At 42.0% G+C, this 20882-nt stretch overlaps 2 protein-coding genes across 7 annotated transcripts in view; one reads left to right on the top strand and one right to left on the bottom strand.

Annotated features, from left to right (window-relative positions):
- The first annotated feature begins 2712 nt into the window (after window positions 1–2712).
- On the top strand, window positions 2713–15020 carry C1GALT1 (core 1 synthase, glycoprotein-N-acetylgalactosamine 3-beta-galactosyltransferase 1). 6 transcript variants are annotated; one of them, XM_084858752.1, is made up of 5 exons: window positions 3146–3307; window positions 8836–8870; window positions 9640–9878; window positions 10775–11442; window positions 12472–15020. In XM_084858752.1, exons 3-5 carry the CDS (start codon window positions 9656–9658, stop codon window positions 12694–12696), a joined length of 1116 nt encoding a protein of 371 aa, XP_084714878.1. In that variant the 5' UTR covers window positions 3146–3307; window positions 8836–8870; window positions 9640–9655; the 3' UTR covers window positions 12697–15020. The 6 variants fall into 6 exon arrangements, with proteins under 6 accessions (XP_084714877.1, XP_084714878.1, XP_084714875.1 ...); XM_084858751.1 differs by lacking the exons at window positions 3146–3307; window positions 8836–8870 and adding an exon at window positions 2713–3001; XM_084858749.1 differs by lacking the exon at window positions 8836–8870.
- A 2889-nt stretch (window positions 15021–17909) lies between these two features.
- The window catches only part of COL28A1 (collagen type XXVIII alpha 1 chain), a 130852-nt gene continuing 127879 nt past the window's right edge, over window positions 17910–20882 (bottom strand). Inside the window, exons 35-36 of the mRNA XM_084858746.1 lie at window positions 19837–20013; window positions 17910–18859 (exon numbers count right to left, since the gene is read on the bottom strand). Of these exons, the coding sequence (XP_084714872.1) occupies window positions 19841–20013 (173 nt within the window). The 3' untranslated portion in view covers window positions 17910–18859; window positions 19837–19840. The remainder of the gene's footprint in view (window positions 18860–19836; window positions 20014–20882) is intronic.

The following is a 20882-nucleotide window of genomic DNA, read 5'->3' as shown; positions in this document are numbered from 1 at the left end:
GGTATTGATTTTACCTTTGTATAGTGCCAATAAACTACATTAACACTGAAGTGGCCAGATTTGCAGATAGTTTTTTTCTCATAGGTTTTATGGACCTCAGACCAAAACGTCTAGGGTGGTCTCATGCCGACATCTGACAAATCTAAAAAAAATTCAGTTATCTCTCCCTCTCTCTCTCCAGATTGTTTCAAAAGGAGCTGTTCTTAGCAACTTGTTACAACTGACATCAATGGCCCTACAATCAGATAAAAAGTTAAAATATATTCAAATGGGTGACAGTTGTATATAGCTGAATTTTCAAAACAGGGATGTACAGTGCAACCCTTCACATGATTACACAAAAGTAAATCCTATTAAGTTCAATGGTACTTACTACCAAGTAAGTAAGTATATGGTTGCAGCCCTAAGCTGAGAGCCAGTGTAGTGTAGTGGTGAGACTGACGGACTGGGAGCCGGGAGATCCGGGTTCTAGTCCCCACTTGGCCATGGAAGCTCACTGGGTGACTTTGGGCCAGTCACAGACTCTCAGCCCAACCTACCTCACAGGGTTGTTGTTGTGAGGATACAACGGTGAGGAGGAGGATAATGTAAGCCGCCTTGAGTTCCTTGCGAGAGGGAGAAAGGCGGGGTATAAATGCAATAAATAAATAAAATAATAAATAAGCTGCAATCCCATCCAGGCTTACCTGATGAAAGTAAATCTCACTGAACACAGTGGGACTCCAGAGTAAACATGGATAGAACTGTGCTGTTAACGTTAGTAAGATACTGGAGTTTGTCTTTGTCATAAACAACTTACAAAAAATAAAGGCAGCCACGTTGGCCAAAATCCATATTTATTAGGCCAACTCAAACATCACACGCACACACAAAACCTGTGCAAGCTTTCGAGATCTCCAGATCTCTTAGTCAGGCAACATGTTACAAAAATGCAGGTGAGGTGTGTGTGGGGGGCCCACTAGATGTTCTAGTCAGGCTGTCTGAATGGTCTTAAGAAGATATAGAGGAGGGTTTGTAGGCATTTAAATTCGACTCTGCCAGCCAGGTGATAACAAGGGTTTCAGTGCACCTAGGACCACTGGGAAAAAAGTAGCAGTAGACCCTCCATTTGGGGAGGAGTGGAACTTCCTACAATTTTCTGCTATAATTTAATTCTAAAATAACAACAATAATCACAAATTAAGCATGTAGCACTAGTATCATTATATTGATCATCTATGAAGCATCTAGAATTTTCCAAGCACAGAACAGAGAATTAAGTACAGCACAGTACCTGCCCACAGGTTTTGTTGTTGTTCAGTCGTTCAGTCATGTCTGACTCTTCGTGACCCCATGGACCATAGCATGCCAGGCCTTCCTGTCCTCCGCTCTCTCCCGGAGTGTGCTTAAGTCCATATTCATTGCATCGGTGATGCTATCTAGCCATCTCATCCTCTGCCGTCCCCTTCTCCTTTTGCCTTCAGTCTTTCCCAGCATCAGGGTCTTTTCCAGGGAGTTTTCTCTTCGCATTAGGTGGCCAAAATATTTGAGCTTCAGCTTCAGTATCTATCCTTCCAATGAGCACTCAGGGTTGATTTCCTTTAGGACTGACTGATCTGACCTCCTTTGCAGTCCAGGGGACTCGTAAGAGTCTTCTCCAGCACCACAGTTCGAAAGCATCAATTCTTCAGCGCTCAGCCTTCCTTATAGTCCAGCTCTCACAGCCATACATTACTACTGGGAAAACCATAGCTTTGATTAGATGGACCTTTGTCAGCAAGGTGATGTCTCTGCTTCTTACTATGTTGTCTAGGTTTGCCATAGCTTTCCTCCCAAGGAGCAAGTGTCTTTTAATTTCATGGCTGCAGTCACCGTCTGCGGTAATCTTGGAGCCCAAGAAAATAAAATCTGTCACTGCTTCCATTTCTTCCCCTTCCCCTATGCCAAGAAGTGATGGGGCCAGATGCCATGATCTTCATTTTTTTAATGTTGAGTTTCAAACCAGCTTTTGCACTCTCCTCTGTCACCCTCAACAAGAGGCTCTTGAGATCCTCTTCGCTTTCTGCCATTAGGGTGGTATCGTCTGCATATCGGAGGTTGGTGATAATTCCCCCGGCAATATTAATTCCGACCTGTGATTCATCCAACCCGGTGTTTCTCATGAGGTACTCTGCATATAAGTTAAATAAGCAGGGTGACAATATGCAGCCTTGTCATACTCCTTTCCCAATTTTGAACCACTCGGTTGTTCCACGTCTAGTTGCTTCTTGAACAACCCAATAAACGATACAAAAGGGGGAAAAAAAGAATCCAGAGGGAAATCCCCACCTTTCCACAAAGCTAACCCTTCAATACGGTTTACAAAACCAGAAAGCAGCCTTTAACAACAAAACATGTGCAGGTGGCCTTAGATTATACGACTAGTGCGCGATCCTGGGCAGGTCTACTCAGAAGTAAGTCCGTTTGAGTTAAACGAGACTTGCTCCCAGATAAGCCTGTGTAGGGTTGCAGCATTTTATTTTTTACTTGAGACATCGCCTTCCACTGCAACTCTAGGCACTCGGGCGCACTAGCACAACACCTCCAGGCTAAGAGGGATAAGTGTATATTTGTGTTTCTGGGCAAGTGGCCACCGCGATGAAATCCCGGCTGGGACCGTCCATTTCTGGCTGGCTGGAAGCAGGCCTATTTTTCAGTTCGAGACAGAGGGCGTGGCTCCCCCAACACTTCCCCGTTTAGAAATGAAAACACTTCTGTTCAGTCATAGGGAGAGGAAGCCCCGGGGGCTACGGCTTTCCCTCCGAGGACTTCCCGTTATTTCTCCGGTTGCCGTCCCCCCACACTGCAGCCCGATTTGCGTTCAACGGGGCTGACTCTCAGCCGGTGGGCGCGACTGGGATCGATCCGGTTACCAGAAGCAAGCAAGCAAGCGGGCGGAGGCTGCGCCGCCACCCTCTGCTCTCCGGCCGCAGGAGACGACGGCAGCGAGCGCCGCCTCTCCTCCTTCCTCGTCTGTCATCAGGTGGGCGGGAAACGAGGGCCGCGAGACACCGCCCCGCTCCGAGGGGGACGGCGGGGCGGGTTGGCCGCAGTCCCCGGGCCCAATGAGACGTCGGAGGTGGGCCGGCCTCGGCGCTCGTCTCTCCGGCCGGCCGCCCCGAGGGCTAGAGGGGCGCTGCGTCGAAGTCGGCAGCCCGTTGTAGAGTAGGCGGGAGATGGCCGCGGCAGGGCCGCGGTCTTCGGCGGCGCTTCCTGCGCCGTTTCCGCAGCTCTGGGGCGCCTGAGGGGGGCCTTCCACCCCTCGCCCCCTGGCAGAGGCCGGGCTGAGGTAAGAGAGGAAGAGGCTGAGGAGAAAGGCAGGCAGGGGCCGGGGCCTGGCTAATGTGACGTGGGGAAGGGGAAGAAGGTGGCCGGCGTGTCTGTCAGGGAAGCGCGAAGCGGGGGCGACGAGGGGTTTCGGTGGCCGGCGTAACAAGTGGCGGGGCGCGTGTCCTTTCGGGGCCAGGTGGAAATAGAAACACTGGGTCGGATCCACACGTCGTCATGCTTTAGAGCAGACCCGTTGAAATCGACGGAACTTGAGCTGGGCACGAGGAACGTAAGTCGCATTGATCGCAGTGGGTCTTCCACAGCCCGCCCCTACCTGGCGTCCTTCCGATGCGGTGGACTACAGCCCCCATCACCCCCAGCCGGGGGGCCATGGAGGTTGTAGTCCGCCACATCGGGAAGGCACCCGGGTGGGGCCGGCTGCTGCTCGTGCTGGCTGGGGATGACGGGAGTTGTAGTCCAGCAGCGGGAGGCCCCAGGTTGGGGCAGGCTGGTCTGCTCTTAGCGTGACTTAATTCGTTGTCGCCTGTGTGACCGCGTGAGATCATTTGCCGGGCGCGGTGCGTATCGGTGCTTCGGGTTTATCGGAGAGGAAGAGGAGGGCGTCTCCTCCCGCTGTGCACCCTGACCAAACACGCATCGTGAGATGCCGACCCATTTCCCCACTGGCCGCCAAACATCGTACTGGGACCGGAGGAGTCGTCTCGGGTCCATCAGCCTGCTGTCGCCAGCAGCTGAAATTTGGGGCCTGCTGAGCTTGCGGCTAGCAGTAATAACGCGAACAGCCGCGTATCGAATGTGTTGGACGAAAGAGTATTGGAGAAGTTCCTCGTAGTGGAAGAAACGGGCGGGTGGGGGCGTATAGCGTGGTGAAGACGGGTTTTAAAAGGCCAGCCTGTGCGGGAGGCTAACGTGCGTTGATATCCTATCCCAGGGTGAGGAAAGTGATCCGTCAAAACAGGAAGAGAAAGAGAGAGAGAACCCCTTCAGTGCTGCATCAAGGACTTGCCAAGTTGAGAGCATGTTTTCTGGAATGGCGCTTAAAATACCTCCAAGTTGCCAAAGGGTCGCTTTATGAACCTTTCTAAGGATTCTCTGAGGGTGCTTCTGAATGAGGTCTTTATGGTGCCATCATTCATGGAAGTTTGTGAAGGTCCAGAATACATCTTTTATTTGTGATCCTCCCATATGTTCATAAAGCTTCTTCCGTCTTTTCTGTTAAGGAAGAAAAAACAGAACAGCTGCACAATTGTTACTTTGTTACTGCTGGGAGCCCTCTGTCTGGAAGCACCCTAAGATGAGGCTTTTATTGTACAATTCCCCTGCCTCATTCACCGGAATTTTATGGGGGCCCAGACGTCCACATCTTCCACATCCACATCTTCCACTTGTAACCCCCTGTGTTTCCCCACCATCTTTTCCATCTTTTTTTTTTCCCCCTACAGAAAAATATGATAAGGAGGGAAAGATGGAAGAGCTGTACAATGTCTTTTGATAGGTAGTGATAGTACCACTACCTGCTTGGAAGCACCCTAAGACAGATCTTCAAGTGCTGCTTAGGCTGCAACTCTTACATGGGACTAAATCCCAATGAATATATTTAATTTGTTTTCAGATCTGCTGCATGTGTCGTTCTGATGTAAACCCCACATTGGCTAAAACATACATTTGTGTCAGAATGAGTGCTCTTCTGGTTTCTGTCTTGCATTAGTATTCACTACTTCAAACCAAACGGTGATATTAGCAATATTTGTGTAAATTTCTTTTAGCTGCAGCCAGTAAGCTGCATGTAGAAATTAACAGCTCTAGTGATAAGGTGGTTATATGATAATTATTATTTTTTAAACAATGAGTTCAATGGGCTGCTGGAATGAGAAACTAGAACTAGAATCATATGACAATGTGATGCAGTTTTACATTGAGTTCTCTTGCTTCAAATATAAGCAGCGTGTGCAATTCATGATCTATTTTCTTCCCCAACCTGGCACCCTCCAGATGGGTTTGGACTACAACTCCCATCATCAAGGCACATGGGTTTGTGCTGATGGGGGTGATGGGTGTTGTAGTCCAAACACATCTGGGGGCACCAAGTTGGGAAACACTGATCTATTAGAGCAAGAAACAAACACCTTTCATGAACTAGAACTCTGAAAGAAATATTATTCAAATAGGAGAATGTGTACAGAATAGTTGCCTGCATGAATATATATTTGTCAAAAGATATAAGACATTACCAAATATATTCAACATCTACCACTAGTTTGTTTCTCATTTTTATTTTGTTCATCCTCACAACAACCCTGTGGTTTAGAATACTGCCTTGCCCAGGGTATGGGCAGTAGCCAATTGGCGCCTCCTGCATGCAGCCAGCCCCGCCAGCTTCAGTCCGCAAGTGGCCCCTACCACTTGTGTGATGCAGTATAGCCCTTCCAGAGGCAAGCCCCAAATGAGCGGGAGCATTCATTTCTGGAAGGGGCAGAACAAAAAGCGGACTTGAACCTAGACCCAAATACAGATCTTAATTGGAACACTATGGACTATGATGCTTTGACTTGGATTCCTGCATTAAGTAGGGGGTTGGACTCGATGGTCTTAAACGCCCCTTCCAACCCTACTATTGTATGATTCTATATCTAGAGATAATTAGGTAGTGATTTGAATGAAGTATGAGGAGTGTTGGTGGTAATTGCATGATTTCTGAAGGCGTCTTCCATAAAAGAAACTGTATTTAGACAGTTTTTTATGAATTGCCTTTCTATCGCTATTTAGTCAAAACAGAGTAACTAAAAGACATCTTCACAATAATATGCACTTTTAAAGTTAGTGAAACTGCTTGGGTTTGGGATTGCATTTCATCCTACACTTGGCTGCTATCGCTTATCGATTAAAGGAAGGCCTGAATTGTACCCAGATATTTCTTCCACTGTGAAAGGTATCAGAGTTTGCAGAATTGCTGTGCTAATCTACTACTGTTGGCAATATTTTTGAAAAATGTCACTGAATTGTTCCTAGACATTGAGTTTGGGAGTGTTATAACTGAACGCTAAGGCCAGTGCTTTCCAAACTGTGTGCCACGACACATTAGTGTGTCGGCGGCAGTGTGTAGGTGTATTGTGCGAAATGCAGAAAATTGTGCAGAAGGGCACCGCGGAGCTCCCTTACTCGCGTTTGCTTCCCTTGGCCCCTTCCCTGGAACTTCCTAAAGCAGCTAATGTTAAAGCAGCTAAGGCTTAGATGTGGCGTCTTGACGTAGGACGCACGTGATTGGCGGTGTTGGAGCAGTACAGCGAGGTAGAGGCACGGGGTGAAGAGAGGGGAGGGGAGGCGCCACCCTGGGAGCAGAGCTTGGCTGATGCTGGCGCAGAGAAGTGGCAGTGGCCACCAGCCCTGCGAGATTTCGAGCGCGCCCTTTGTGGACTTCTGCGCCGCGCTGCTGCGCGGCCAGGCCAGAGTAGCGCACAGGTGGGAACGCCGCCTGGGACTGGGACTGCACCAAGCGGGCCGTCCGCCATCTTGGCCAGTTGGAACGGAGCTCAGTGGAGGCCAGAAGCCTCAGAATCAGTGTGCTCCCAATCACCTGGGCGAGCGCAGCTGCAGGCTGTCACCCAGTCAACCCACCTGCTGCTGGCTGAAGGGAGGCCACCCTCCCAAACCCAATGTGGCAAACAGCAAGCCACCCACCATGTGGCACTTATAATTTGATTTCTGCCATTTTAATTTTTACTCTGCGGTAATTGTGGATTAACCACCCACCAGCAGTGTACCACCGGAGAGTGCTGGAACTGGACTCTGGACATAGGCATTGCAAATATTTACAGCAATATAGCCTTGTAGTGAGACATATATTTACACCATTTTTGTTGGACTTTTGCTTCTCTACTTCATGTGTTTTTGCAGCTGAGCTCCTACCTGGGCCTATGTGTCCTAATATGTATTGTAAATACTTTAGTTAATTTTGTTTATTTTTCACATTTTCTTGCACATATTTACATACTGTTACTCATAAATGACAACAATGTATGTTATCTTACAAATCATATATTTTTAAAAATATAAATGAAAGGTTTTCGTGAGATATGTTCTATCCCCATACATTTCGTTATTACAATTTATGTATGTGTCCGTATCTCTTATAACAGGTTAGTTTAACTTCTGGTTTGCTAGTAAAACTGAATTACCATGTTACAAAATGATGCATGTCTAAAAAGTGTGTCACCAACATGAAAAGTTTGGAAAACTCTGGCTAAGAGGAATATTTTATTTATTTATTTACAATATTTGTACACCACTCCACATCTAAAACAGATTTCAGAAGGGTGAACATAAAAGGTAAAATAGTAAAAGGATAAAACGATTAAAACACCATATTAAAATTATACTTTTAAAAAACAGAATACCATTAAAACCATGGCTGGTCAGTTAAGGAATGCCTCCTGGAACAATGCTGTTTTCAGGAGGATCAGAAGCAACACAGTGTTGGTGCCTGCCTGACCTCTAGGGGCAGGAATTCCAAAGAAAGGGGGCCACCACACTGAAGGCTGTTCTCCTGGTGGACTCCAATCGGGCCATAAGTCCATGTGGAACCACCAGGGGCATGCCCAAATATATTAGCTGTTTCTGTTTGTTTCCTTGAAAGAGAAGATAAGCTGTTGATTCATAGCAGCATTAAAAAACATTCAGTGTACATTCAGATGTATGACCTCTATGACCTAACTTTTCAAAATAAGAAGAATAAATACTTTAACAAAAGATTCTAAGACTCACCGAACCATGAATGTCCCTTAAGCAGACCGAACACACATGGCTGCAGCATTATTTTTTTTTTTTTAAGATTCGTGGGGATATTTTTTTATTTATTAAAAAATGCCTGTCCTGTCTTAGGCTGTAAAATGGCCTCAAGGTAGCTTACAATAAGTTGCAGCTCAGGCCTGCCATTGATAGTATCTCAGCAGGCCTGCTGAGATACTATCTATATATTATTCGTTGATCAAAAACACATCAGTCATGTATTTCTTGAGATTTTTGTCCCTTGGCAAAGTGTCTGTAATTTGTAAACCACCATGTAGCATAGAAGTGATTAATAGTATTTGAAAAACAATTCCCATTTCCTGATGTTTCTACAGTTATTGTCTAGCACTGTAAACCTATTAACATCAATACTGAAATAGTTGCTGTTTAGGAATTTTCCAAGTTAATAGGTTAAACTTTGTATGTGTTTTTATATCCTTGCCACACTTGTCTGAAGAGGCAAACAATACATTATTCTGCTTAAGTTGTCACTATTAAACCGTTCCTCTGGCATTGAACTTGAATATGTGTATTTACAGCACTATCCTGTGCATGTCTACTTAGAAGTAAACACTGAATTCATTGAGACTCACTCCCAGGTAAGTGGATATCAGATTGCAGCCTTAGCTGGGACTTACTTCTGAGAAGACATTCACAGGATTGTGCTGTTAGTTTCATTAAGAACATGTTTCATTTGACTTTTTTCATAAACCTTTTTCATAAATGCCACTCTTCTTCCAGCATGCCAATTCAAAACTTGTGGTGTTTTAACAAAGGTAAGGTATCAAAAGTTATAAATAATACTAAGTTGCTGCCTGAAATTATTTGTCATTTTTCAAGTTTCTAGGATATGATAATGTTATTTAGTATATGATAACAGTTCCCAAATTTTGAGGCAATTCACAAATTGATTTTAAGCAAACAAACAGAAAACACCACTGTATGGTTATCTTTCTTAGTCATTCTCTTACTTGGTTTGCACAACATGACAGCCCACCATGACATAATTTACCTGCAGGGGCTGTTATGTCATTCTGGGCCCCCAGCTTGCTGTGGCTTGTCTTGTTGTGGAAACCCAGGCAGCAAGGGTTGTTTGAAGGTTAGACAACCCTCAAATAACCCATGGCTTGTTTTCACTCTTAGACAACCCCTGTTGCCTGGGTTTGCACAACACGATAAGCCTTGGCATGCTGGGCACCATGCAAATATGGTGCCCATGGGCACCTGGCATGATGCAACAGCTCCAGTGGGTAAATGAAGCCACAGTGGCATAATAACTAGATCTTAGACTTTCTTATGAAATTGACAAGATTTATATTTTGCCAGTACAAAACCACTTTTAAAATTGGTTCAAAATGTGGTAAAGCATAATCCAGACTATGGGGCATCTTCTCTAGGAAGTATAACTACTAAATAATGGCATGAAAAAAACAGTACTTTGATATGGTCATTCAGCTTCATTCTGCATTTTTCTTGTGTGTTCCCTTAAGCATAACAGAATAATCTTCTCTCTCTCTCTCTCTCTGTCTCTTTCTCTCTCAACAGAGGATTTCTTCAGGAAATGGCCACTTCTAAATCTTTACTGAATCTTCTGACCTTTTCTTTTGGATCAGCAATTGGATTTTTCTTATGTTACCTTCTATTTAGTTTAGTATTGGAAGAACAAATTAAGGTCGAGCCTCATATCCTTTACAATGATCCTCATGGCCATCACTCAGATGATGATGAAAGCAATCAGCTGAAAGGACAAATGAATTTCAATGCAGATGCTGGGCAACACAAAGGTATATTTATGCTCTGTGTGAAGCAGTTCATTATTTTTCTTCACAATATATAGTCTTGTAGTTCTCTGCTAATACTATGATACTCAGGTTCCACATATCTTCCCAGCATATGAGATAACGTTCTTTCACTAACTTAATTTTGTAACAATTGTTCTGAATGCACAGCTGAGGAGTTCTGGACACAATTTGCTGGCATTTAAGGAGCCCATGGTACATTATCATTGTCTTATAGCATAATGTAATAGAATTTTGGAACTTGGAATACTTTTCTAACCCTGTTTAATGGGACTGGAAATATCCATAATTTAGGGTGCAATCCTATGCATGTTCAGATGAAAAAAAGTCATAAAATGTACCATATTTTTAAAATAGCTCTAAGCAGTTGATATAGGCAGTGGATGCTCAAACATGCAGCAGATATTTACAAGTCCTTATTCAGTTATACTTGGCTTACCTCAGGGATGGGCAGCTTGTTGTCCTTCAGATGTTTTGTCCTACAACTTCCATGATTGTTCACCATTTGCTATGCAGGCTAGGACTGATGGAAGTTGTAAGTCAAACCATCCGGAGAGCCATAAGTTGTCCATCCTTGGCAAGTTAATACTTCAATTACTAACAACATCCCTACAGAATCAGGAAATGCCAGCATAGGGAGGTCTGAAGTTATTCCTGATTCTAGATGCCTTGACTGCACTATTACACTTACTTAGAGACTAATCCAGATGTTCAGTATATCCTCTTATACCACAAAGACTGCTGGATTAAGCTTTCCTTTTACTGTGGGAATCAGAGTTGTTTTCTGATCACAAACAGTTTGTATTGTTCCTTTGTGTGAATATTCAACTTACTGATGGCATTTTGGAATTTATCTCCCCCCCCCCCCCCCCCGGTCTCAGATGAAAACAAAAATATTGCTGAAGAACTGTATCAGAAGGTAAGAATCCTTTGTTGGGTGATGACTGGTCCTCAAAATCTGGAAAAGAAAGCCAAACATGTCAAAGCTACTTGGGCCCAGCATTGCAACAAAATGCTGTTTATGAGCTCTGAGGAAAATAAAGACTTCCCAACAGTGGGATTAGAAACCAAAGAAGGCAGGGACCAGTTGTACTGGAAAACCATTAAAGCTTTCCAGTATGTACATGATCATTATCTTGACGAAGCCGATTGGTTCATGAAGGCGGATGATGACACTTACGTTGCACTGGATAACTTGAGATGGCTTCTTTCAAAATACAGTCCTGAAAATCCCATTTATTTTGGAAGAAGATTTAAGCCTTTTGTGAAACAGGGCTACATGAGTGGAGGTGCAGGTTATGTGCTCAGCAAAGAAGCTCTGAAGAGATTTGTGGATGCTTTTAAAAACAACAGATGTACTCACAGCTCTTCCATTGAAGACTTGGCATTAGGCAAATGCATGGAGAGCATTAATGTCGAAGCTGGAGATTCAAGGGATACAAGTGGCAAGGAAACTTTCCATCCATTTGTGCCAGAGCATCATTTAATCAAAGGATACCTACCCAGAAATTTTTGGTACTGGAATTATAACTACTACCCTCCTGTAGAGGTAAGTTGTTGTTTTTTTCAAAATTGGACCTATTATAATATTTAATATTTTTACAGACTAAACTGACCACTAGAAAATAATCGTTTAAGTTTGTCCATATATGTGAACATCTATAGCTGCCTGTATACTGGCAGCCATCCAGTCCAGGATTGTACTCCAAGAGCTGTTTGCCAAGGTCTCAGGCAGAGATCTTTCCTAGCCCTGCTGAGGTTGCGCGCGCTCGCTCGCTCGCTCTCTCTCTCATTCACACTCACACACAGACACACATGCACACACAAACTGGAGATGCCTGGGGCTTTCTGCATGCAAAGCATGTTATCTTCCACTAGGTTTTATAACCCCTTTCAAAAATACTCCAGTTCTATTGCCAAATAAAACATGTGAAAGAGATTAAAATGCTATTTTCCCTGTTTCCCAAAAGTGAGTCTGCTATACTTTGATAGCAATTGTATAACATCTTATACTCAGGCCATTTCTGAAACAAATTGCCTTTCAAAACAAAACCTGTTGGATCCAGATTTATGCTGGATCAACTGTGTTGATGGAAATGGAATTCCCACCCCCTCCTTTCCACAGCAGCCCCTCTTGCCCCCTGAAAATGCTACACAGAGACCTGGTTGGCGTGACACAACAGCCCACCATGGATTAATTTACCTCTGGGGGCTGTTGCGTTGTGCCGGGCACAATGCAATAGCCCCTGTGGGTTAATTAACCCATAGTGGGCTGTCAAGTCATATGAACCAGCCCAGAGAGTAAGGAGACTGTACTGAATTGGGGCGGGGGGGGGGGGGATCTCCAAAAATTTTGCAGAGAGGCTTTCTGCGAGCAGAGCCCTTTGTCTTGTCAAAGGCTGATTCTGAATCCAACTGAACATATTCTGTTTGGTAAAGCAAACATAAGCATCTTCTGCTTAACCACCTTGATGGCATTTAAAATCCCTGAAGTTCACATTATTAACATTTAAATAGGTTCAGAACATGATATTTCTCTATCTTGCCTTTTGATCATGCTTTTTCTCTTTTGTGGTAGGGTCCTGGCTGCTGCTCTGACTTGGCAGTTTCTTTCCACTATGTTGATGCTACCACTATGTATCATTTGGAATATTTGATCTATCATCTCCGTCCTTATGGTTACCAATTCAGATTCAATCCTGATTCGCCTAAGGATCCAGAAAAACGAAATTTAAGTGAAGCAGCAAAGGGTGATGCAAAATCCAAAGCTGACGCAGAAAATCCTCTAAAAGCCTCTAAATAAAATAATTTATAGTGCACTGAAGAAGGCTTATACAATGGTGGATGGATTTACTAAATATATATTTTAAAAATTGTTTCTTCAAGTTGCTGCAGCCTGCAGGTTCTTTTCTAATCATGCTGGTAAGAAGGATATTTCAGATGCCATGAGACTGCAAGGCCAAGTCCATAAACCCTGTTACAGGAAGCTGTCAATATCATTAATTTTGATTCAGTGCATGCTCACAAACTTTGTATTGAAACAAATGCTATTGTCCAGATTCACATATGGATATGCAGTATTTTGGTCCATTTTGTCATGACAAGATCTTTGCTTTCTAAATTCTTGAACACCTTTAAGTAGGCTCACCACATTAGAAACTGACAGACACTTTGCTAAAGAGATTCAAGTGTGAATTTGTGTTTAAGAAAAAGCTTTATCCTGCAAAGTCAGCTGTGATTAAATAAGCCTCCTGTTTAGATGTCAGTGTTCAGATTTACACCTGTTTCTTTTTAAAAATAGATGAATATTTTCAGTTTTAGTTTCATGTATCATATGGTTGAGTTGCTTGCTGCAGAGAAAGTCAGAGTAGTGCTTGAACTATGGCAGAAGGATAGGTGGAAACATGGATGAGCATTTGGGGCTCATTGTAATTGGAATGAGCACAGACCTCTCCAGGTGAACACATTAAAAATCTATCTGTTCAAATAAATGTCTTCCTCATGCTTTTGGTAAGTGAATTAATGTGATAGTAGCAGGACATTCATAGCCCTGTGTTAATGCTGGTTTAGTGCTGTTGGCTCTCTTAAAGCAAAATATTGTTTATAGAAATGGACTTCTACAAGAATAGGTAGTTTAAATTGAAATGTTAACCTATGTTACTTATCCAGTATTTTGAGTGTTTCTTAGTTTCCCTGTTGAGTTAGATGGCTATAATTATTTCATTCAATTTGAACAGTGTGCCTATTTTTGAGTGGTATTCTTTTGGTTAATTTAAAACATCATTTCCCTGTGCATTTGATTGTCTTGCTCATTGCAATAGACAATCTTTAAACAGAGGCCTCTGCCAACACATGAAGGAGCTATGTACTTTAGGCTAAACTATGAACTATAGTGCAATGTTCTTGTACCAATAATGTCCACATATACTCTGTACTGAATTGGCCTAGTTTGGTCTTATCTTGATATTCAGACTTTTTCACACAATAGTCCTGCCAAAAGTGATCATCCAAGACATACTTTCTGTCTTCTTGAATTCATCATATTGATGTTTAAGTTGAGACTATGAACTTGATGGTGTTTGCTGGTTAGAAATCTTTGCCAAGCATCCTAAACTCATTACTATTTGCTTGGAAAATGCATAGGAACACAAATAACGTGTCTTATGAAATTGTTTACTTCACAGTTGCATATGTGCTTCTGTTTCTCTGATGCTTAACCATGGGATAATACTGTTTTTTCCCCACTGTTAGTCTTAATGAACTTGCAGTGCAATCTGAATATTTAGTTATAGATGAGCAGGATTTACCTCACATGAAAAGAACAGACTACATGTTCTCTTGTTTATGCTATGAATTTGGCCTGTGGAGTTGTTCTGGAAACTGGAATTAACAGAATGATGCAAAAAATTTGCTGTAGATTAGAACTTACGCTGACATGTTTCTTCTCTGTTAAGTCAATCTTGAGGGGAGAAAGTGCAAAAATAATAGACATGCCAAATTTGCAAATAGTTCTGGTGACAGATGCATTGCAGAGACAAATATTAAGCAATTGTGCTCATTAGATTAATTTTAGGCTTATGTGGCATTTAACAAGATTGTTGACAATGCTGGACATGGTGTATTCTCCAACTTCCTAGTACTTGTCTTTTCCCTTTGTTCATTTTGGCTTTAGTGGTATTCATTTATTTTATCTACCTCAGTGTATTTTTCCAAGGACCTGGTGTAAATTGCCATTGCTGTAGTGAATTGTGTGGCTAATCTGGGGGGGAAATGAACTATTCTAAGGGTTTTTTTAATTTCAAGTACAATAATAACTGGATTATTATTCTCTCCTGTCATGAAGGCAGGTGGTTGCATGCCTATCTGTTTGAAGCAAAATGAGGTCACCCCCCAAAATAAGTAGTGATTTCTGCATATTTGGCAGGCTCCTTAGGTATTCAGAAGTATATAAATTAATTTCCCCCAATTCCCATTCCCAATATACAGAATGTTGAGAAGTTGGTTGAGAGAAGTGGGGGAGGGGGCAGAAAGAAAAAGAATTTGTCAGCTCTAGCCCCTAATAGCTTATAGTAAGTATGCTGGAGAGGGGGAGTTATTAGGGTTGGGGAGAATGTATGCTATGAAGTTAAAAAAAAACAAAACCCTCCTGCCTCTGCCTGTACAGGGATGTTTGAGAATGAAGGAAAGGAAAAAGACTCCTGAACTCTTTCCTACTCTCCAGACACCCCCACCCCCGACACACACACACACACACACACACACACACGAGAGAGAGAGAGAGAGAGTTATAAAATACTCTGGTTTGGGACTGGCCATCCAAAACCTGACCCCTCTACCACTGCAGAAACACAGGAAGTTAGCATATACAATGTCTTTCACTTTGGCCATCCAGCCAAGTATTTTCAACTCTGATGGCAGCGGCTTGTGCTATTCTCAGGCAGAGGTATTTGATATTAGTTGCTACCGGATCCTTTTAGCACAGCAGTGGAAGTCCTCAGAGGGGTGGGAAGTAGAAAGGTATCCTTTTTTCTCTCTCTCCCCTCCTGTAAGGCCCTCTCCCCCAAATGCCTGAAAAGTGCAAGACACCTGGCCCACTCTAGCTGGAGCCCTAAACAGAAACTGCCTTCTTTAGGGACTCTGGATATGCTGCAACGTTTTGTGGCCGGTCCCACTTATGCATTTAGAGTTCTCAGTTGCACTGTTTTTGTATTCATTTCTATTGGCATGTTAACATCAGTACTATTTAGGACATAGTACCTGGTTCTACATGTTGGTGTCCATTTCATTTGCTGTCTTTCAGAGTATAGGCTTGGATCTAGAGTGTCCCCTGACAAGACGTGAGGTCATCAACTATTTCCACCATTTTTTTCTCTTCTCCCCTTCACCCTGCAATCGTCAGGAGCAGCTCTTTCTAGGCAGGGGAAGCCCCATGTGTTTATGGTTATGCAGCCTGTGGTTAATTGGTGTTGGGAGTGCAAAAAATATTGCTGAACCAACTAAACATTTTTTCTGACCAGGAGTGCCTTTAGCATGAAGGTGTGTGACAGAATATCTTGTGAGAAATAGCTTATACTTTGGGGTTCAGATTTATCTCCCCCCCCCCCAATTTTCTTTAAACTGTTATCTTTTAGTGTTGTGTTTTATGTAGAGATGCAGGAAAGAACCCAGGTGCCAAATTCTGAAGCTTGACAACTTATAACCGCTCACTATATCCCTGATCTTTTTCTAGGATGTGGAGGTTGTAGTGTTTGATTAAATATCTAGTATTTTTAATTACCAAGAAGCATGTTAGTGTCTGAAGGCACAAGATTATCTTTTGGGTATTATTTTTTCCCCAAAACTCCTACTTGTCAATTGACATCAATTGCTCAACTGAACTTAATCTTGATCTGTATTGCTTTTGTATTATTATTATTATTATTATTATTATTATTATTATTATTATTCTGTATAGTATCTAATGTACTCATCCAGTCTTGGTGACAAAACATTCCAATTCTGTTGATTTCCCTAATCACTTTAATTTTTCATAACTTTTCATTAAGATTCCTCTTAACAACTTTTCCTACAAGATTTTACACCATCAGTTGATTTAAAACAATGTTTAAAGTACTTCATTGTTAGTATGTTAACATTGTTTTTGTATTATATCCTTCTTCTAGCATCTTTGTCATTTAAATGAAATCACAAAGTCTCTTGTGAGATCTTACCAGGAGAAGGTTTAAATTAGTCCCATCCTTGATCTCTGTATATTTTAAAATGAAACCATATTCAGCTGATTGTAAATCTTATTCTTTATTTTGTACTAATGAAAAAAATGTTGTGAATCCTCATATATAAAACAATTTCACTTTAATGTATATGATGTACAACGTACTGTATAAGTCTTACTGGAAACATGTTTGAAAAGAAAAATTTTAACTGCTGAGCAGTATATTAATGTTAAAACAGTGAATGTTTGAGTTCTAAGTGACAGGAAAATGGCTTTTCACAGTGAATAGTGGTAGACTGGATTTTTTTAATGTGATCAGCGAATTACTATTTTAAATATTACCTTTAAAGTGCCTTTGACCAGTTTTTAGCAATTAATTTAAATGAGAAATACACAAATAAAAAATAACTTATCACTATTATAAAATGTCTCCCTTGTGGCTTTTAATGTGGTGTAGATTTTATTCTGATATTTTGAAGAATAGATCAGATATGTAAACTTTAAATGTATGGATACTATATTTAGTACACTTCTTCCTGGAAAAGTTTTCTTGTATGAAGAGAATCTAAGGAGCTGTTAGACCATTGTCTCATCTAGCTTAGATAGGCTACTTATTTCCCTCCCACCTTTCCAAACAGAAGTGACAGGAGTCCCCTTTTCTTTTCTTGGTGGCTGGGTACGCTGCAGAGAAAATATTAGCCTGTAGCTACCCGTCATCTTCATATCCCAACATTGTCTTTCAGCCTAGGTATTCATGGAACATGAAAATGCTTTGAAGCGATCCCAGCTGCCAGTAAAAAAATGTTGTTGCTGTTGTAAAATGGGAGTAGCAGAGCATCTCGGCGGGCACCAAGAAGAGAGTCTGGGACCACACTGTTGCCCAGAGGCACCACGTTACCTACCTCCGCTCTACCACCTAGGAGTAAATTTAGTGGAACTTCACTCTGAGTAGATGTGCATAGGATTGAGCTGCAAGAAACTGGACTATAAATCAGTGTCCTTGTTTCAAGTCTTGCCTCTTATGAAACCAGACAAGACTACTACATACTTCCTCCTGCCCTGTAATATGGGGAATATAATAGTGACCTGCTGAAAGGATTGCTGTGATAAGGTGCAAGAAGCATTTTGAATGGTCTATCCCAGACTTCCCAAACCTGTTTTCCTCCAGATGTGTTGGACTTCAACTCCAATCATCCCCATCCAGCATGCCCAATTGGTGTTCATTATGTGGAAAATTTACACTAGTGCTGTAACTACAGCATTTCCAAATAAGAACCTACAGAGACACACACAGACATCTTGTTCATATGATCAATTTATTAACTGTCCATCAATTTTAGCTTGTACTGTACCTTTTCTGTAGGGACAATGTTTAAAAGGAAAACTTAGTATGAAAAAATACAGCTATGTACATCTTTCAGTGCTTTTCCCTATTAAATTCCCCTATAATTGACTGAAACTTCACTATCTACTCTTCATTTCACTCTTTTGTACAAGAGCCCTGAGAAATAAGAGCGGATGGAGTGAGCTTTAAGAAATATCACCCAAATACTAGCCCTGATCCAACAGCTGAGATCTGTTTATAAGCAGCCATCCTTCAATATCTTCATCCGAGCCTTACAGAACTTGCTGGATGACTCGTCTGATGTAAACAGGATGCACATGCAGGGCCACTGGCTGTTTCGTTTGACTGGTTGTCTACAACTGCACCTAGAGCTCAGCTAATGTAGATGTATTTTAAAAAGTAGAGGAAAGCAAATGACAAAGTGTACATGATCGTTAGAGGCTAGATCTAGATATGCTTTAATGTAGGAAAAGTCCACTTATGCATCTGCATCTGTGTATAAAGATCCTCTACTAAAAGTTCCCATCAGTATTCTGATATGTGTTTCCACTTGCTGCTCTTACAGGTTTTATCAGTTTCAGGCGTCATTTGTTCTGCAGAATACTTTTATTTCCAACTATAAAGCTAAATATTACAGTCCTTGATATCTGGCATGTTAAAAGTTTCTGAAACACTGCCATAGGCAGTACTAGAGCTGAACAATAAACATAGAAGTGTAAGTGGCTTTTTGTCCACTGAAGCTATTGGCTATGATGGTAATATACTCTATAAAATCTATTGAATGCATTGTAAAAAGCAGTCGGCGTGGTACAAAAGTGTACTGGTATTAATACTTTTGGAATTCTTCTAGTATTTTTATGCAAACTCCAGAAACAGTTGGCTTCATTTTTCCCCGAAAGCTTGAGTTCTCTGCAAGAGATTAACACAACACAAAAATCTTATTATCGAAAAAACACACCATCAACTGAGCTTGCACACTTGACACTTTTGTAATAAGAGGGTATACTGTTCAAACTCATGTGACTCCAAATATTAACTCGTTCCTGCTGATGCTTCAAACAAGCAACCATGAACTTTGTTAAGGAAAGGAGGGGTATACATATTTTAAATAAATAAACTCTAGAAATACTGAAACTTACTGGGTTATATCGAATGATGTCCTTCCACTTACGGAATCGGTGAAGCAAATTTCCTCTCCCTTCTGCAGCTGCCTGTGTACCCCCCAAATCTACCCCAGATATTTGGGAGACCGTCTGGGGCCTTTTGTGGGGATGTGCAGGGGAGAGGGGAATAAAAACTGTTGCTCAAGTGAAAATCCACTCATGTAACTTTGGATTTAGCTAGGGAAGTACGGATTGTGTAAAAGCCATTCCGTCTGTGTTTTGCAGATTCATTCTGTCGTCCACCCATGGATGGAATTGGAGTTTGTTTGTTTGTTTCTGAATTTGTGCAAATGTGCAGGTGCAAAAAATGCAAAAATTCCCCAGAATGCACATTTTCATGCTTTGGCCTATGGGGAAAATGTTCCTTTTTGGCCTTTAAGAAAAAAACATATTTTTTACGTATTTTACGTAAAAATACGTATTTCATACGTAAAATACTTCAATAAAATTTGTGCAAAATTTGGAAAAGTCAGAAAATCTGTCTGCAAGTCTGCAGAATCCTCCCAATGGGGAAAGCTGGTCCACTGCAGAATCCACAGGTTGGGTTCATGAAAATCCAAACTCACTTGGTTCTGTTGTGGATTTTTCCAACACCCCTAGATATAGCCCACTGTTGCAAAGTCTTGGGAGAGCTAGTGTTACCTTCCATGCAAGTAAGTCATGAATGTGGCTCTTATGAGGAAAATACCCTTTGATACAGATCCTACTGTTAGTATGACATACTTGCTTATCCTTCAACACACGTTGCCTGGCACTCCTCTTCTGTCCGAAATCTATTTCTGTTGCCTTCACAGCCTCCATACCAAAATTGGGCACAAGAATTTGCATCTTTGGCATAAAACCACATCACTTGATAATTTTGACAGTCTCCAGTTTTCATTGGTTCCAAGCACCCAGCATCTGAAGAGAGAATAGAAATTTTCTTCTTCTGCCAAGGCCAGTTCAGCTTCTATAGAAACATTAAACCTTTGGCCTTATCTGCACTGCTGTGTTCCTGCTTCCCCATGCATCTGAGTCATTTGTAAGTGGAGGATGCATACAGTTCTACCTGAAAAGAGCAGTTGCTGCATTCTTTTCTGCTACCAGGGCAAACCTAGCTCCCTCCTGCTTTTGCTGATTCTTCAAGTGTTTCTGTAGAGCTGGGTATGCTCAGAACCAATTGGTTGGCAGCTGTAGGCCCTGGTCCTTACTCCTAGAACAGTTCCAGTTTTTAAAAAGATGTTACGGCACCATGGTTTCTATTCACCTCCTATATAGAAGACCTCCAAGTTTCTGACCACATTCCAATCAAATACAGGTGTGTGGGTGTATGTTTGCAATTGTATTTGTGTATGTGACTTCCTGACTGTAATTCAGGGTGGAATCCTATACACGCTTACCTGGGAATAAATCCCATTGAACTTAATGGGGCTTACTTCTGAATAGACATAGAATTATAGTGTCCGCCACATAATTTAGACATCAAAATTCTCCCAATGGACAGTATGCCTCTCTTTTGCTTATTTGACTATCCCACAAGACCAGCCGTGATATACTAAAGAGTAAGGACTGTAACCAGCAAGTTTCATAACAAGAGCAGATAAGCAGAGAGAAATCCACTAAAAACAAGAGCTAGCATTGGTATCAAGTATCACATTAAGCTACAGCAGCCTTCCCCAACCAGGTGCCCTCTGGATGTGTTGGACTACAATTCCCATCACTCCCAGCATCAGCAATTGGGTTGGGTATGGTGGAGCTGAAGTCCTACACAACTGAGTCATGTTGCTGCA

The sequence above is a fragment of the Heloderma suspectum genome, chromosome 5 (genome assembly GCF_057233095.1).
Source record: "Heloderma suspectum isolate Gila_16-S chromosome 5, 16-S_ref, whole genome shotgun sequence".
Lineage (NCBI taxonomy): Eukaryota > Metazoa > Chordata > Lepidosauria > Squamata > Helodermatidae > Heloderma > Heloderma suspectum.
Note: the sequence above shows the minus strand (reverse complement) of the source record. Positions and strands in the feature narration are given on the sequence as shown.

Bases quoted from the DNA above. Each gene is read 5' to 3' on its own strand.
- C1GALT1 (XM_084858748.1), top strand. From the start codon at position 6,659: ATGCTGGCGCAGAGAAGTGGCAGTGGCCACCAGCCCTGCGAGATTTCG. The intron at 6,769-9,639 runs GTGGGAACGCCG...CTCTCTCAACAG, and splicing joins CAGGCCAGAGTAGCGCACAG to AGGATTTCTTCAGGAAATGG. The intron at 9,879-10,774 runs GTATATTTATGC...CCCCGGTCTCAG, and splicing joins AGATGCTGGGCAACACAAAG to ATGAAAACAAAAATATTGCT.